The sequence below is a fragment of the Chrysochloris asiatica genome, unplaced genomic scaffold (assembly GCF_000296735.1).
Source record: "Chrysochloris asiatica unplaced genomic scaffold, ChrAsi1.0 scaffold00057, whole genome shotgun sequence".
Classification (NCBI taxonomy): domain Eukaryota; kingdom Metazoa; phylum Chordata; class Mammalia; order Afrosoricida; family Chrysochloridae; genus Chrysochloris; species Chrysochloris asiatica.
Window position 1 is genome coordinate 5,216,132 of NW_006408575.1, and position 16,957 is coordinate 5,233,088.

Consider the following 16,957-nt stretch of genomic DNA (forward strand, 5'->3'; position numbering starts at 1 on the left):
GAGTGCCTCTTGTGCTGCCTCACTTTCTTGAAAGATTTCAATTTTACAGATAATAATTAAAGGAATCCAAGAATCAGTTCCCCAGTCCCAAAATGTCTCTTAGGCCTTTGATGTGCAGCAGGGAAAAGATAAAGAACCTGCAGAGTTTTTAGACAGACTTATAAGGCAAATGAGGAAATAAGCCAGTTTAGACCCAGATGATCCTTTGGGCCAGAGAGTGTTAAAGCTCCATTTAGTCACTAATAGTTGGCCTGATATCTGTAAAAGTTTCCAAAAGATAGAAAACTAGAAAGACAGGTCTATGGAAGAACTGTTAAGGGAAGCTCAAAAGGTTTATGTAAGGTGGGATGAAGAGTAGCAGGAAGAGAAGATTAAAATTGTGTTGTCTACTTTCGGGCAGGCAACTCAGTGGAGGACGATTAACCGATGCCCCTTGGGATCCCAACCCCCACAGTCAGGACAAAACTGGAGGAGAGGGGAACCCAAAGAACAGACAGAGGAGAAAACAGTTACTTTTAATGTGGAAAAGTAGGACATTTTAAGAGGAAATGCCTAGAATGGGAAAAAGAAAAGAGAACAATCTGCCTTATGACCTTTGATGAGGATGTTATGGTGAAAGATTAAAAAAAAAAAAAAAGAAGCACATTTATTTTTGGTGGCCAGACCTCCTTTATGCTGTGTCAGACTCAGGATGTTTAGACCAGAGACCTCAGTGGTTTGAAATGGGAGAGTTGCCCTGACAATCCTAGTCTCCCGCATACTCAATAATATGCAAGAGTGCCCTCTGGTGGTTCGTCCTGATGCTGCAGGTCAGGGGAACAAGGAGGAAGCTGGTCTGGAGAGACTTCATCCCCATTCAGAGGAGACTATGTGGTTCTTTGGGAAGATTGTCAGGCTCGGTGTCAACTTCTGTGACAGTCTAGCTGTGTGTCCCCAGACAAGTCCCCTTTCCTCTATAGTCTTCAGAATAAGCAACATCAGGAATTAAATCAGCTAGAACTGCCCCATGTCATTTCCAAGGCTGTCCATCTTTACAGAAGATGACTGCCACACTTTTCTCCCATGGAGCAGCTGGTGGGTTCAAACCACCAAGCTTTCGGTTAGTAACAAAGCATTTTAACACTGTACCATCAGGCTAAATCTAAGTAATCTGCATTTTTTGCAGTTTCCCTGAGTGATACTGCCGCGTTTGGGCATCACTGTGCTTCATGATCTCTATGGTCTCTTCCAGTTCCCGGATCCAAGTCTTTAACTTGGCAGGGCCTGTAGATCCTCCTATCCACCCTCTGGCCCAAATCCAAAACAGGCGAAGTGACACAGAAAATAACAGTAAAAAAAATATTTTATTGTTAAAAAAAAAAAACCTGAAACCATGCACACCGTCACTCACACGCACAATTACACACACAGCTGAGATCCATTCACAGAGCTAAGACTCACCCACACAGCCCACATAGACCCTGTGGGTAACAGTCCCCCTTGCTCTTCCTTCTGGCTTTGTCTCCAGAAACAACACACATGAAAAGGCAGTGGACCGGAGGGAAGAATGTCGGGAGATGGAGTGGTGATGTGAACAGGACAGGAGCCTCTGGTTCCCACCACTCCTGGCTACATACACTCTACACGTATGAACACACTATATACATCCATGGGTGTCCATATGTGTAGACACGTGCCCACATTGACCCTCCATGCATAGGGTTGAGTCACTGCAGGTTAACACTTAGATTGGCAGGCATCTGAGATGGAGGGACAGACAGGGGAGGGCAGGGTATCAATTGGGATCTGGCTCTTTGCCTCACCCCTGCCCTGAGTGGGAATTCTGAGTTCCTTGTGTCTAGGGAATAAAAGTCCCTTTGGGGAAACTTATCCAGACAGCAAGGTTGAAAAGTGCCTTTGAATTTTAGAATCAAGAATTAATTCCTTCTTGCCTTTGGCCAAAGTGCCTGGGAAACTCGGGATGAAGAGCCCAGAGTTCTATGAGGTCTGAATTCTTGAATGAAGAAGTTTCAGGGTAGACCCTGGCTGTAGAAAGTCATGTGACTTGCAGAGAGGGAGCGGGTTCCCTGGTGTCTGGGCTGGAAGAGTAGGGCCCCCGGGGCCTGAGGCTAGAGTGATACTTCACATAACCTTGTCCTCTCATTCTCCATTACATCTGAGTGCCTCACTGGTGCCTGACAAGGAGCAGGCACTTAAGAAACACCCATGGGATGTTGACTGAGGCAGGTACACAGGTACCTGCTTGTCTGCTGCTCACCTCTCAGACCCTAGGAGGACACCCATGGCCCTCCAGGGATGGAAGGCCTGGACCATACCTCTAATTGTGGATGTGATGGTTACCTGCTAGGCACAAGCCTGTTTCTACCTCAGAACGGAGCTTAGACAGACATGAGGACGCGTTCTTGAACAGCTGACCCAGGAGCTCAGACCCTGTCTCCCTGGGACTGAGAGATGGCCTGTGAGAGCAACTCACTAACACACCCATCCCAGGGCTATTTTCCTAGCCTTCCGAGGGTGACTGCTCTGTGCCTCCTCCCCTCTGGGGCCTTGTGTTGTTTTTGGAGCTCTACCCTCAGCTTCCCTCCACCCTGGGGACCAGCTGGGGACCGGAAGAGCACATTTCAAGGATGGCAGCCTGCACTGAGTATGGAAGCTTCCTCCCACTTGCCCAGCCATGCTCAACTCACTCGGAGTGAGGCAGGAGAAAAAGGCCAAGGCCTTGTTCTCACACCTGCCTACCTCAGAGATCCAGGGAGCTAGAACATAACCTCCTCACAGCTGCCGTAATCACTCTCCACCATATCAGAGCCCTCATAGTGCGGGGGGGCCTGGGGCTGGCCCCGGCCAGTGGGAGGCCCACCCTCTACCTCACAGTCGGCATAAGAGGGCCCCGCACGGCTGAGCCGCATACTTACCCCCTTATAGCCCCCCTCTGCCAGTCTGTGCCCTCCCGCTTCTTGCCGGAACTGTGAGTGGTAGTAGCTAATGGCTGTGTACTCATTGAGACAGGGGTCGAGCAGACGCTCCCGGGGGCTGTGGGGCTGTGGGGGCATCAGATCTTCCAGGTTCTGATTGCTGTAACGGGGTGGGAGGGGGGCCCGCTTGTTTTCTAGCCCCAGTGGGAAGGGAAAACCCCCATAGAGGCCATTGGGCTCTGGCATCATGGCTGGGGTTGAGTGGTGATGAGGCGAGGGAGGCAGAGGACCCTGGATCACGTCAGCATGGGGATACTCCCAGCATTCCTTCCTGGAGTAAGTAGGGGGCCAAACTGCAGCTCCACCTGGATACACTGAAAGGGAAAAGCAGGTTAGGGTGAGTTCCAAATTTCCCCAGCAAAGACTACAGCTGGCCTTACAGCTATCTGTAACTCAGCAGGGCAGTGAGATAGCCAAAGGAGTGGGGGAGCACAGGCAGCCCATCCATGTGTGTGTGTTGCCTCTGGTGGCTTAGCTTGATGTCTGGAACCCAATGAGAGGATGTTAAAGCCAGAGGTCTAACCCAAAGCCATCCCATCTTGCTAATCTATGCCACTGATCCAATGCCCAGTGAACAAGGGAAGGAGATAGATGGCCCCATGTAGCCAATTCCCACTGCTGGAAACACTGGTATCATCCCAAGGCCTACTGGTGAGCTTCATCTCCTTAAGGAAAAGGGTCAGACACACAGTTGGTACTAGGATGTGTGATAGAGTCCACTGACGGTTATGTAATGCAAAGCAATGAGGCTTGGAAATCAGGAGACCAGGAGGCCTTGGTCTTAGCTCTGTCCCTAACACTGAATAGGTTGATAAATTACAATAATTTACTTCATTTTTATGGGTTCCAGTTACCCTATTCCTCCAAAAAAAAAACCCTAAAAATAGCCAGTTTAACTACTGGTGACTATGTCAGAAAATACAAAGTACTTTACAGGTTCACTTCTTTTTGAGCCCAAACTGGAGAGAAGTGTGAAATTCTCTCCTCCACACCAGCTAGGCTGGGCCCAATGCTGCTCCACCTCCAGACAGGGCAACTAGAAGCCTTGATCATGCTTTTCTTTTTCTTTCCAGAAAAGTCTAAATGTGTGAAATCCCCATTTTTACTCCAGAAACTCTACCCACCCATACCAAAAGGGTCTATAGATTTCTGCAATAGATACCAATCCTATGGAGTGAATTGGAATTTACAAGAATGGATTTTGGTATTGTTGAATGGACCCCAGCTGCTGAGTCAAGAGACCTGGCATCTAACTCAGTCATCAGTGCACTGTACCTTGAACACATCCCTTCATACCCCATCCCAAGGGACAGATGGTGGGCAAAAACCCTTGTGCTTTAGATAATAGGAGTGTATAGGTCTTCCTGCCCCATGCATCAATCCCAGAGGCTAAGGACCTCTGGCTGTACTGACCCATCTCCTCACCTGACCAGGTCCTCTTGATGATGGGCTCATTGTCGGAACTGGAAGGGACTGTAGCAGGTGGGAGTCTGGGAGGCACACTGCAGACCATTGGACGTTGCTTGGAGCTGGGTCCAAAGGTAACGAGTTCATTCGGGACTGAAGCCTTGCTGGGCTCTTCTTGGTTCAAGTTGTTACAGGAGCTGGTGTTCAGGGGGTTAAGCTCGATGATAGGCATGGTTTGGGTATCAACACCAATGCTCCTAGCCAGGAGGTCTGGGTCCTCCATAGCCACAGGTTTGTGAGACTTGCAACGGAAGCAGTAGACGAGAAGCCCAAAAATGGCCACAATGGAGGAAATGGCCAGTACTGCCATTATGATGATCAGTAACTCCTGCTGTCCCCAGTCCCCTCTTTTGATATTAGGAGTGACTAAACATTCTCCTTCTGAGCAACCTCTTGCCTTCATTTCACACCTGTAGATACAGAGAAATTAGAGGACCAGGTCACTGTACTGCCCACTCCGTCTCTTCTTGCAAAGATCTATGGGATGGAGACTGCCACACTCCCACCTACTATCTTCTACTTTCTAATAGACAAAGAGACTTCTCAAACACCAGACTTACTCTCCATCCTCCACCAGTACAGCATGAGCCTCAGCTGCATCCATATGCTTGACCAGTAAGAACTGATATGTGGGCACATCCATTATTTCCCATCAATGAGAGCTAGACATTGGGCATACTCTGTAGCAATGAGGTCAGATTTCCAGTCACAGTACTGAGGGAAAGTCTTCTGACCTACCCAGCCATCCTTTCCAATAATGTCAGGATCCAGTCATCCAGCATTGGTACCTGGTACCAGTGGTACCCACTAGTCTTCACTAGAAGATCACAGGGGCCCACCATGGCCCTGCATTGATCAACTTCTCACACTGGGTAACTTTCTCAGAGAAATTAATTGAGCCATGTGACCTTTCAGATAATTTTCTGCTTGGCAGTCCATGGTGTAAAGATTCTAGGCATTTTTTCTTACAGCCAACTTTACCCACATTTGAAAGATTTTTTGGGGGGAAAGATCCTGCTACTCCACTCAGTCTAAAACATATCCCTGTGCCAGAAATATCACCAGCACCAATTTGTATTTTGGAATCAAGTATTGTTCTCTCCAGATTCCTCTTTTAAAATGCAAATGCCATTTTCAAATATGAAGCATCTTAATGAACGGACACCCTTCCCTACTGCAAAACGAGGCAGAAGTTGGACAGGAAATACCAGCTGCTGAGATAAAGGACTTAAACACACAAACACACAGGATAATAATGGGCAAGTCCTTTCCCTCTTTTTGCCTCAGTTACCCCACATTTAAACTGGTGGGCTGGACTAAGATCATTGGCTGTGCTATGCAGATGCCAAGGTTGACAGCTAGGGAATCCCTGATTGCTTGTTAAAAAGAGATTCCCAGGTACCATTCCTTGGAGATTCTGATTTAGTTGGTCATGTCGGGTCCAGCAATCTATTTTGTTTTCCATAGTTTCTCTTGTGATAATTATTTTTTTTAAGTTCCCAAGTTGGAGAACTCTAGAAACAGGTGATTTTCAAAGCCTTTGATCTTTAGGGATTTCAAAGTAACTTTCCTTCCTTGAAAGCCCCCAAGCACAGCATAGCACTAGGTTCTGTTAGCATGCAGTGAGGGCTTAAGTCTCACAGCAGTGCCTATGCCAAGTGGAATCATTGTCCCCAGGCCACTTTTTGGGAAGTCATAGCACAGAGCAAACTAACAAAAATTGTAATATTCAGTCTTCTGCGAAGATCAGAAGCTCCTAAGGAAATAATTAGAAGTGCAGATTCCTGGGCCCCAACCCAGTGAGTCCAATTTAGTGGTTCAGAGTAGAGTTAGGGAATTTGTCTATTAACAAGCACCTTCCCCCATGATGCAGGTGGTAGAAGAATGACTCTAAGAAAGACTTGAATGAGCCATCTTAACACATGGAGAAGACTCATCCCCTAGCCTCCACTGACCTCTAAGTCAAAGTGCACAGGTCATTTCTTAGTGGTGTTAAACCCTGGGTAAAGAGCCAATTGCAGGTGGCCACTCCTTCGCTCACCTGTCTCCCGTGTAAGGGTAAGGACAGCTACAGGAAGCTCCTTCAGGGGAGGATGCAGACGTGCAGTTCTCCCTTCCTTGTTCACAGTGCTTCCCAGAGAACTGTGGGGGACACTCACAAACATAGCCTATGAGAAAAAGAAGGAGGGGGAGAGAGCACACTGGTTGAGCAGGTAGGCAGTCCCAGAGTGAAAGGCCCTCTGGGCTGAGGAGTGGCCTTGGTCTATGTGCATTTCATGTTCACGAAGCCATTCAAGAACCACTTCTATTGAGTGTGAAGTGCTTCACAGTTCAGTACTTATCCTATAGCACCACACCAGGGCTCATTCAATACTCAGGAAGTGCTGACCATTCTTCTTTTGTTGTTGTTGTTGTGTGCCATGGAATTGGTTCCAACTCATAGAGACCCTGTACAGGGTTTCCAAGGCTGTAAATCTTTACGGGAGTAGAAAGCCTCATCTTTCTCTCATGGACCAGATGGTAGTTTTGAACTGCTGACCGTGAGATTAGCAACCCAATTCATAACCACTATGCTACCAGAGCTCCTTTAGATGTCTATAAATTAGACTATAAATTGGTCAAGATCAGGGACCAAGACTTCTTGTTCAGCAGGGTATCAGTACTCAACATGGTGTAGGCCCAGATGGAGCACTCAATAGAAATGGCTCTTGAATGACTTCCACTGTTATTCATAAGGTTTTCACCACCAGCCACTCTCAGAAACCCTATACAGAGTAGCTATGAGTCAGATCCAACTTGACAGCATTCAACAACATGGATTAAATTGTCTCCCCAAAATACGTGTTATTAAATTCTGACCTCTACCTCTACGTCTGTGGTGATAATCTCATTTGGTAATGGGTTTTTGTTATGCTAATGAGGTAGGGTCAGTGTAAAGTCTGTTTTGTGAATCTCATTTAAGAGATAAAAGGAGCAGATTGAGCAAGCCAGATGGGGGAAAGACAGCTGCCAAATCAAATGGAGATCTCTAAGGAAACAGAAAACAGAAGCCGAAGAGACAAGAACCCGGGCCCACACTGAACAATAAAAGAAAGCCTTCCCTAGAGTTGGCACCCTGATTTTGGAATTCTAGCTTCCTAAACTGTGAGACCACCACTTGACCACCAATTGCTCATACACAAGTTCACCCTGGAGCTGAAGAAAATTAAAGCAAGTCCATGAGAGCCAAAATACAACCTTGAATAAATCTTACCTGACTTTAGAGATGATATCAAGAACAGATTTGATGCAGTAGACAATAATGGCTGAAGACCAGATTTGTGAGATGGCATCAAGAGCATCATCAAGAAGATGATAGGAAAGAAAATAAAGATCAGAATAGATGCCAGAAAAGACTCTGAAACTGGTTCTCCAGTGTAGAGATGGTAAAGTGAATAGGAGAAATGAGGAAGTAAAAGAGTTTAACAGAACATTTCAAAGGACAGCTGGAGAAGACAAAATAAAGTACTAAAATGAAATATGCAAAGACCTGGAAACCAAAAGGGAAGAACAGGTTCAGCATTTCTCACACTGAAAGAACTGAACAAAGAAAGTCTAGCCTTAACTTAAAATATTGAAGGGATATATGGGCAAAATATTGAATGATGCAGAAGTATCAAAAGGAGATAGAAGGAATAGGCAGAGTCACTGTGCCAAAAAGAAATGATCAATGTTCAGTCATTTCAAGAAGCAACATACAATCAAGAACCAATGGTACTTAAAAAACAAGTCCAAGTTACATAGAAGGCATTGGCAAAAAACAAGACTCCAGGAATTGGTGGAATACAAATTGAAATCTTTCACCAAGCTGATGTAGCACTGAAGGCACTCACTCAGAAATTATTGGAAAATATCCATATTTGTGCCCATTCCAAAGAGAGGTGACCCAAGGGAATAATGGAAAACATTGAGTAATATCATTAATGTCACATGCAACTAAAATTTTACATAATTCAAAAACAGTTTCAACAGCACAGGAAACTGGTAGAAATTCAAGTCAGATTCAAAAGAGGAAGTGGCACCAGGGATATCATTGCTGACATCAGATAGTTTGGGCTGAAAGCAGAGAATACCAGAAAGGTGTTTCCTTGTGTATTATTGACTATGCAAAAGTTTTTGACTGTGTGGATTGAGACAAACTATGGATAACATTGTGAAGAATGGGCATTCCAGAATACTTAATTGTGTTCATGAGGAATCTGTACATATGTACTCTGCCTCCATGTAAAGAAACCAAAAATCCTCATAATCGGACTAATGAATGCCATCATGATATATGGAGAAGAGACTGAAGTTGCTAAGGAATTCATTTTGCTTGGACCCACAATCAACACTCATAGGAACAGCAGTCAAGAATCAAACACCTTATTGCATTAGGCAAATCTGCTGCCAAGAACTTCTTCAAAGTGTTCAAGAGCAAGGATATTAGTTTGAGGACTAAGGTATGCCTGTTCCAAGCCATGGTATTTTTCAATTGCCTTGTGTGCATATGGAAGTTGGACAATGAAACAGGAAGACAGGAGAATAACCAATGCGTTTGAGTTATGGTGTTGGAGAAGAACATTAAAAGTATCATAGACTGTTAGAAGAATAAACAAATCTATGTTAGAAGAAGTACAGCCAGAATGCTCCTTAGAAGACAGGATGGTGAGACTTATACTTCAGACATATTATCAGGTGGGAACAGTTCCCGGAGAAAGACATTATGATTGATAAAGTGAAGGGTCAGTGGAAAAGAAGAACCCCAAAGAGTAGGATTGACACTGTGACAGCAACAATGGGTTCAAAGGTCTGAGCAGTGTTTCGTTCTGTTGTGCCTCGGGTTGCTGTGAATGGAAATGAACTCAATGGCATTTAACAACAACAAACTAAGAGAGAATAAATTTAGGTTTGTTAAAGCATCCACTTGTGGCATATTTGCTATCGTATCAACAGATAACTAAAACAAGTACTAAAATAATGCTAGTCACTGTTTTAAGCATCTTCTTAGCTCATTTGATCCTCATGACAATTCTGAGACTGGTTTCTCATCAGGAGACAGATACAACGTCTTCTCGAGGTCATATAGCTTGCAAATGACAAAGCTCAAACTCAAACCTAGATAATTATATGCAATAGCAGTATATCACAATTGCAATAGAAATTATTGTTGAAAGGGAAGTATGGGTGACCTAGCCTAGACCAGAGATCAGGAAAGGTCTCCTATTGGAGGTTGAGACCTAAAGAATAAGGTAACACTGTTGTTGTTAAGTGCTGTCAAGTCGATTCCAACCCATAGCGACCCTGTATAGGGTTTCCAAGGAGCAGCTGGTGAACTTGAACCACCAACCTTGCAGTTGAAATGATTTTGCAGTCTGACGCATTAGTCCACAGCACCACACCAGGACTCTAAATTAATATTAGTCCAGGGGTGGGGAAAAGGAAGGAGGGACAAAGAGGAAGGTGTTTCAGGTTGCAAGGAGAGGGTACTGTATGCTCAAGGTGCTAACAAGGGGCCAAAAGGGTTAACCGAGTGTGCAAAGGAGATATGGGGAACTAGCTACAAGTCTGGGAAGAAGGAAGTGGGGCCACAACATCAGAACTTTGGACTTTATCCTAAAAGTGGTGAAGAGCCACTGAGAAGTTCTCAGCAAGAGAGCGACATGTTCAGATCTACATTTTATAATGATCACTGTGGCTTCCTAGTGGAAGACAGAATGGAGGGAAAGACCCTGGAGAAGAACAGGGAGGTGAGTTGTACCTAACCCAGAAAAAGTTGGTGATGATGAAGACTTTGACCAGAATAATGTGATAGAAAGAAGTGATGGACAGGCTCCATATGATCAGCCTGGCAAAAACTAGAAAATGGACTAATGCCAAGTATTGATGGGGATACGAGGGCATAGGAATCCATGCACATGCATGTTGGAGAGCAGTCTGGCCCTGTTTAGTCAAGTTCACTATATCTGGGCACATGAATTATATCTCTGATTGGAATGTGTGTGTGTGTGTGTGAGAGAGAGAGAAAGAAATCCTTAGGCGCGTAGGGGACATGCCTGAAGAAGCACACTTTAGTATTAGTGAGGGAGGTGGGACTTTGAAGCCCAGGTGTCCATCTTTCACTAGGAGAATGGAGAGGAAAAATGTGGCTTCAGGCACAGCATGGAGGAGAAATTGAAAGCAATGAGTAAGGTATAATCATGACAGCATGGATGCATCTTAAAAATACATTGCTGAGTGAAAATATAAAATATTATATACCAGTTGTTGTTGTTAGGTGCCACTGAGTAGATCACAACTCAGAGTGACCCCAGGGAACAGAGGAGAACTGACCCCCTGTGTTTTCTAGGGTTGCTATAGGGTCTCTGTGAATTGGAATCCCCTTGATGGTACCGGGTTTGGTTTGACTTGGTTTAGTTCAGTCTTTACAGGAATAAATGACCAGGTCTTTCTCTTGAAGCATTGCTTGTTAATGTTGTTAAGTGTCATCCAGTCAGTTCCGACTAACAGTGACTTTGTATAGGGTTTCCAAGGAACAGCTAGTGAGTTTGAACCACCAACTTTGAGGTTCAAACTGACCTTGTCGTCCAGTACTTTATCCCACAGCACCACACCAGGAGTCCTGAAGCATGGCTAGGAGGGTTCTAACCACCAACCTTTCAGTACTTCACATGCCACCAGGTTAGCATAAATTAAAAATGCCAGTATGTGATAAAGAGAATAAAAGCTTTAAGTGTTTCCATATGGGGTGAGCTGGAGAATAGAATGGGATATAGGTTAAAGGGGAACATGGTTATGTGCTGTGGAGTCAGTTCCGACTCATAGTGACCTTATATAGGGTTTCTGAGGCTGTAAATCTTGATGGGAGCAGAAAGCCTCATCTTTCTCCCACGGAACAGCTGGTAGTTTCGAATGCTGACCATGAGATTAGCAGCCTGACTCATAATCACTACACTACCAGAGTGCCTTAAAGGGGAATATGAGAAAGAGGTTTTTCATGTAGCAATGATGACACCAAAGTGTGGGATTAACTCAACTCTGTACACCTGCATCCCTATTTATGTTCCACGCCCCCCCCACCCCCAACACACACACATACCCAAAACAAAGTGGAAAGAAAGTTTAAATAGAGGGGAACGACTCCTGCCTCTTCCTAGCATAGATTTGGCAGATCCCAACCCATTCGCTACAAGATGGCAAGGGAAAGCGGGAACTCTGGAATCAGGAGGCAAGCGTTCTCCACTGCAATCCCCAACCAGAACAAACCGCTCTTGTTGATTAGTCTTATGACCTTGGACAAACTCCTTTTCCTAAGCATCCCTTTCACAGCCCAGCAACTTTCTGAGCTGTAAAATGGAACAACTCTGTGGTTCTCCTTCCTCCTTTCCTCATGAGGCGTGGAGAAGGAACATGCTTTGTGAACTCTACATTGCTATTTATTAACTCGGATCAACGTGTCCGAGTTCCGTGAAGAGTATGTGGGCAACATGGGCGCTGCCCTGTCCCCCAGCCCTCACCTGCTCTGTGGGTCTGGGAGCATTTCCCACCATTGAGGCACCTGTCCTGGCTGCAGTCATCACTGAGGGGGCAGCACTGTGTGAGGGCCTTCGTCTCCAACAAGCGGGTCATCTTCCTGCCATGGACCAGCAGCTCCAGTGCCTCTCTGTTGACCACAACAGCATCCAGGCAGCCTTCAAAGCCCTGAGAGACATTTTGGGAAGAATGCAAGGGGACGAGGCCACCCAACAAGAGGTCTCTTTTAGGTTCCAGGCCCTGGCAGTTTTCTGGGAGCACAAGGAAGTCATTTCTTGCACCATCAACCCACAGGTGAGTGGAGTTGGAGGTCTTCTCCAGCAGGATGGTGTGCCACTCTTGATCATTCACGTGGCTCCGGGAGGAAAGGTTTCTATGGAAATCACCTGGGCATTGATAGTCCAGCTGGAGCACTCCACCAACCAACTGAAAAGAAAACCCACATTTGAACAAACTGCATCATTCTTTGATTTATCACTTGTGTGTTTATTGTCAGCCTCCACTTCATACAATGAAAGCTCTCAGAAGGACTTTTGTGGCATTTACCAATGAGGAGACCCAAGCCCCTAGAACAGTGCCTACCATCATAGTATTTGTTGAATGAATTAAATTCTAACTAGCTGCCAAAATCTGCTTTCTCTTTGGGAGATTGGCACATAGGATAGAAATCTTAAAAACCAGGAAAGATGAACCTTACCTACACCGATGGATGAAGTAACTCAAAAGAGGGAACAAATCCTTACAGCAAGAATCATTCCCACCCCCTCCACACCCAGAGTAGACAGGGATGGGCAACTTGGACATTGGCTACCCAAAATGGGGGGGGGGGGGGCTACAAAAGCAAGAAGTGACTGGCTTACAAGCTTTCAAGAGGGAACCCAGATCCAGGGGGCATGGAGGAAGGATAGTACTCCAGTGAGTACTATCCAATCTGTCTAGGTGGAGCTGATGAAATGAAATGCAGATGGATCTCTTGTGATACAATAGTGAATAATTGTGAGGGTTGGAAATGTAAAGGTAGATGCTTTATAGCAAGGAAGGGAGTGATTAACTTTCCGGTCTAGGAGTGGAGGTCCCTAGGACCATCAACAGAGAAGAGCCGAGAGCGGGACCCTACCCAGAGAAACAGGGATGCCTGAGATGGAGGCAGAGACGATGACGTGGAGTGATGGAGCAGCTGGGGACTTTAGATCCAGAGAAGGAGAGCGACTGTGTGCTGAAGACTAGAGACGGGGTGGGGAGGGGAGGAGGTAGTGTAGGGGGCAGGTTTGCAGTGTATACCCTTTGGTTGGTTGGTTGATGATGCATGGAGGGGATTGGAACCATGGCAATGAAACTATATACTATAGAATGAATGTAAAACGAATGTTCTCCCATGTAAACTATCATATAATTCACAATAAAACATTAAAAAAAAAAAAAAAAACAGGGAAAACTGAGACTCTCTCTGTGATACATTAGAAGAGACTACTAAAAGGAAATTCATGTATCTCCTATGTTAATGCTAAATCTGCCATGTCTAGCACCCTGGTGGTAGCCAGCCCACCCTCCCGTGCTGGAAAGACAGTGCTTCAAGGTGACCTGTATATATTCAGAGGATCTCTTATGCTACAGAACAGCCAGGCCTCTGATGATTGGCCAATGAACATATATCTCCAGGTGGCATGGCTGTCGTGACGTTGAGCAGGAAAATCCTGTGTCCTGGCCTAGTCATCGCATCCAGCATCCTTAAAGACTTTTTTTTTTTTGCCAGAAACTGGCCTACTTGATTGTCCTCAAGCCTTGCACCCCCACACTCCCTGATATGGATTGAGTTGTTGTGTTCCCCCATCCCAAAAAATATGTGTTGGAATCCTAACCTCTATGCTGGTGAATTCCATTTGTGAACAAGCGCTACTTTGTTATGTTAATGAAACCATTATCAGTGTAGGGTGTATCCTAAACTATTCATTTCTGAATTATTAAAACAACAACAATAACAAACAAACAGGCTAGATACCAAAATAAGCACAAATAGGGAAAAGTTAGATGCCATGTGAAGATTATGAAGGAACCAAAGGTTGCTGGAAAGGACAAGACTTTTCCCCTAGAACCAACAGAGACAGCCTTCCCCTATAGCTAGTGCCCTGAACCATGAGAAAAGAAAGTTCTGGTCTTTAAAGTCATTCATTGGTAGTATTCATGTTATAACGGCATTAGGAAACTAAGACACTCCATTCCAACTCCCAGCCTGGCAGGCCACATGAAATCTCTCAGGCCAGCAGAACCTTACCCTCAGGGTGACAGACACTGTCCCATTGGTGAACAACACAATGGCCTGTGGCTGGAGTGTTTTCAGACGGAAATGGATGTTCCAGTTCTGAGTTTCTGGGAGACGGTAACGCACGTAGCTCTGACCACTGAACTGCACAGCAGTACCTGCAAAAGCAACAAGAGGTATCACCTTCAGGTAAACTGGTCCTCACAGAGCACACATTCAGTCCTTGGATGGCAAGGAGAATACTGATGACATTTTATAGATGAAGAAACTAGGTTAGGGGGTTACTGGCTCAGGGTCACACAGGTAGACTGGGGCCACCACCTTGCATGCCTTCCTTTGGCCACAAGGACCCTTGCATTGGGTCATTCCACTCCATCAGGAAGTGGAGCTCAGTCCATTAAGAGAGCAAGAATTAAGTCAGAAATGTAGTAAAGCTAATCCAAGCTTGGAGTTGTTGTTGTTGTTGTTGTTGTTGTTGTTGTCAGGTGCCATCGAGTCGGAACCGACTCATAGCGACCCCATGTACAGCAGAACGAAACAATGTCCGATCCTGGGCCAACCTCACTACTGTTGCCACACTTGAGTCCATCAGTGATGCCACCTGGCTGATCCATCTTGTTATCCAACTTCTTATCCTGCATAGTTTCTAAGTTACTTCTGACATCATTTGGGGGAAGAAAAAGGTAGTGTTAGAGAAGATTTTGTACATGTGAGTGATTTGAGGCAGCAACTGGATTGAACTGGATGGGCCCCTTAAAGGGCCAGCCCAGCCAAGGGTGATGATGAGCTGAAGGCCATGTCTTCTTTTGCTCTTGAGCTGGTCAATGCATCAGACTTAATGCCTGGGACACTGGGGTGAGTCTTGTCTGAAACTGAGCTTCTGAAGAGCTTTGGGGGAAGCCAGGCTTAACTTGACTGCAATGTCGGTTTGAACTGTAAGTTTCGCAGTTCAAATCCACCAGCCGCTCCTCAGAAACCCTATACAGCATCGCTAAATTGGAACCAAGTCTATGGCACTTAGCAACACAAAGAAGCCTTGGTGCCATTGTAGGATAAGTACTGGATGGCTAACCACAAGGTCAGAAGTCCAAACCCACCAGTCATTCCAAGAGAGAAAGATGAGGCTTCAGAAGATTTACAGCTTTGGAAACCCTATACTGAGTCACTAAGTTGGAATCAATTTGATGGCAGTGGGTTTGGGGTTTTGGTTTACTTGTGGTTATAATCCCATTTGGAAATGCATTTTCTTTGCTCTGTTAATGAGACAGTATTAGTGTCGTGTGTGTCTTAGGTCAATCTTTCAGCAAGCAAACAGAGATGGGTGAAGTGAGATGCCAAGCCACAAGAAGATATCCCAGGAACACAAACTCAAAAGAGACAAGGACCTTCCTCCTGGGCTGGCAGAGAGAGAAAGTCTTTCCCTAGAAGAGCACCCTGGATTTGGACACCTAGCCTCCTAAGTGTGAGAAACTAAGTGTGTCTACATGTTAAACCACCCACTTGTGGTATTTCATTACAGCAATACTAGATGACTGGGGATAATCAGTTTCAACTCTTGATGAGCTGATGAGTCCTACTTCGTTGGGCTGTGGGGAGGGTTAGTGTAGATGTCATCGATGCAGACCTACATGGAGCCTGGTCCTTACAGCAACAACTGCTACTGTGCAAATGAAAGTCACCAATGATTGGGGGTAGGGGGTGGAAAAGGGATGTGGACAAGTCCATTTCAACTCATAGCAACCCATGTGACAGAGCAGAACTGCTCCTTAGAACGTACTAGGCTGTAATATTCATGAGAATAGATCACTAGGTCTTTCTCCCATGGAGCCATTGGGTGGGTTTGAACCCACCAACCTTTTCAGTGAGCAGCTGGACACTTACTTACTTAACCATTGTACCACCAGGGCTTCCTAGCCATGGGTTAAAGGCTTTTGTAGCCACTATGTAATTCTCTCCCAAACAACTTGAGGCAGCAGATGCTAATAGTTTCCCTATCTTACAGCTAAGAAACTTAAGTTCAAGAATCTTATTAACCCACCCAAATTTACATATGTAGTAAATAAGTGAATTAGGGTTTGAATTTGAGCCGTTCACATCTAAATCTTAAGTGTATAACCATCAGGCCTGGTGTGGTGCTGTGGGTTAATGCGCAAGACTGCAAAGCCATTTGAACTGCAAGATCTGCGGTTCAAGCTCACCAGCTGCTCCTCAGAAACCCTATACAGGGTCGCTATGGGTCGGAACTGACTCCACATCACATAACAACAACAACATATTAATAATAGTAGCAGTAGTTCCAATAACAACACCAAACCAGTTGCCGTTGAGTCAATTCCAACTCCCAATGACCTGACGTGTGAGGATTAGAACTATGCTCTGGTGGCCTGCTTCCAAAATGTCACAGTTTCTTTTGGAAGCAGATCACCAGAACTGTTTTGCAGCACTTCTAAGTGGACTTGAGACTCCAGTCCTTTGGTTAGTAGCTGAGTATTTAACCATTGGTGCCACAGTAGTAGTCGTATTGAGCACTTGCTGTGTCAAGCACTTGATACATAATACTCATTTAATCCCCACACCAGTTCAAACACACAGAGAATTGAAGGTCACATGGCTAGTAAGTATCAAGCTTCGATTTGAACCCAGGCAGTCTGATGCCAGAGTCTATAGTCTTTGCCACATTCAAAACTCCCTCTTGTAGTCTTAT

General features: G+C 45.3%; 1 protein-coding gene across 1 annotated transcript in view; it reads right to left on the reverse strand.

Moving 5' to 3' along the window:
* Positions 1 to 2,756: 2,756 nt before the first annotated feature.
* FAT2 (FAT atypical cadherin 2) overlaps positions 2,757 to 16,957 on the reverse strand; it is an 82,677-nt gene continuing 68,476 nt past the window's right edge. Inside the window, exons 19-23 of the mRNA XM_006863897.1 lie at positions 14,266 to 14,411; positions 11,978 to 12,419; positions 6,484 to 6,610; positions 4,389 to 4,852; positions 2,757 to 3,289 (exon numbers count right to left, since the gene is read on the reverse strand). Coding sequence (XP_006863959.1) covers positions 2,757 to 3,289; positions 4,389 to 4,852; positions 6,484 to 6,610; positions 11,978 to 12,419; positions 14,266 to 14,411 — 1,712 coding nt within the window. The remainder of the gene's footprint in view (positions 3,290 to 4,388; positions 4,853 to 6,483; positions 6,611 to 11,977; positions 12,420 to 14,265; positions 14,412 to 16,957) is intronic.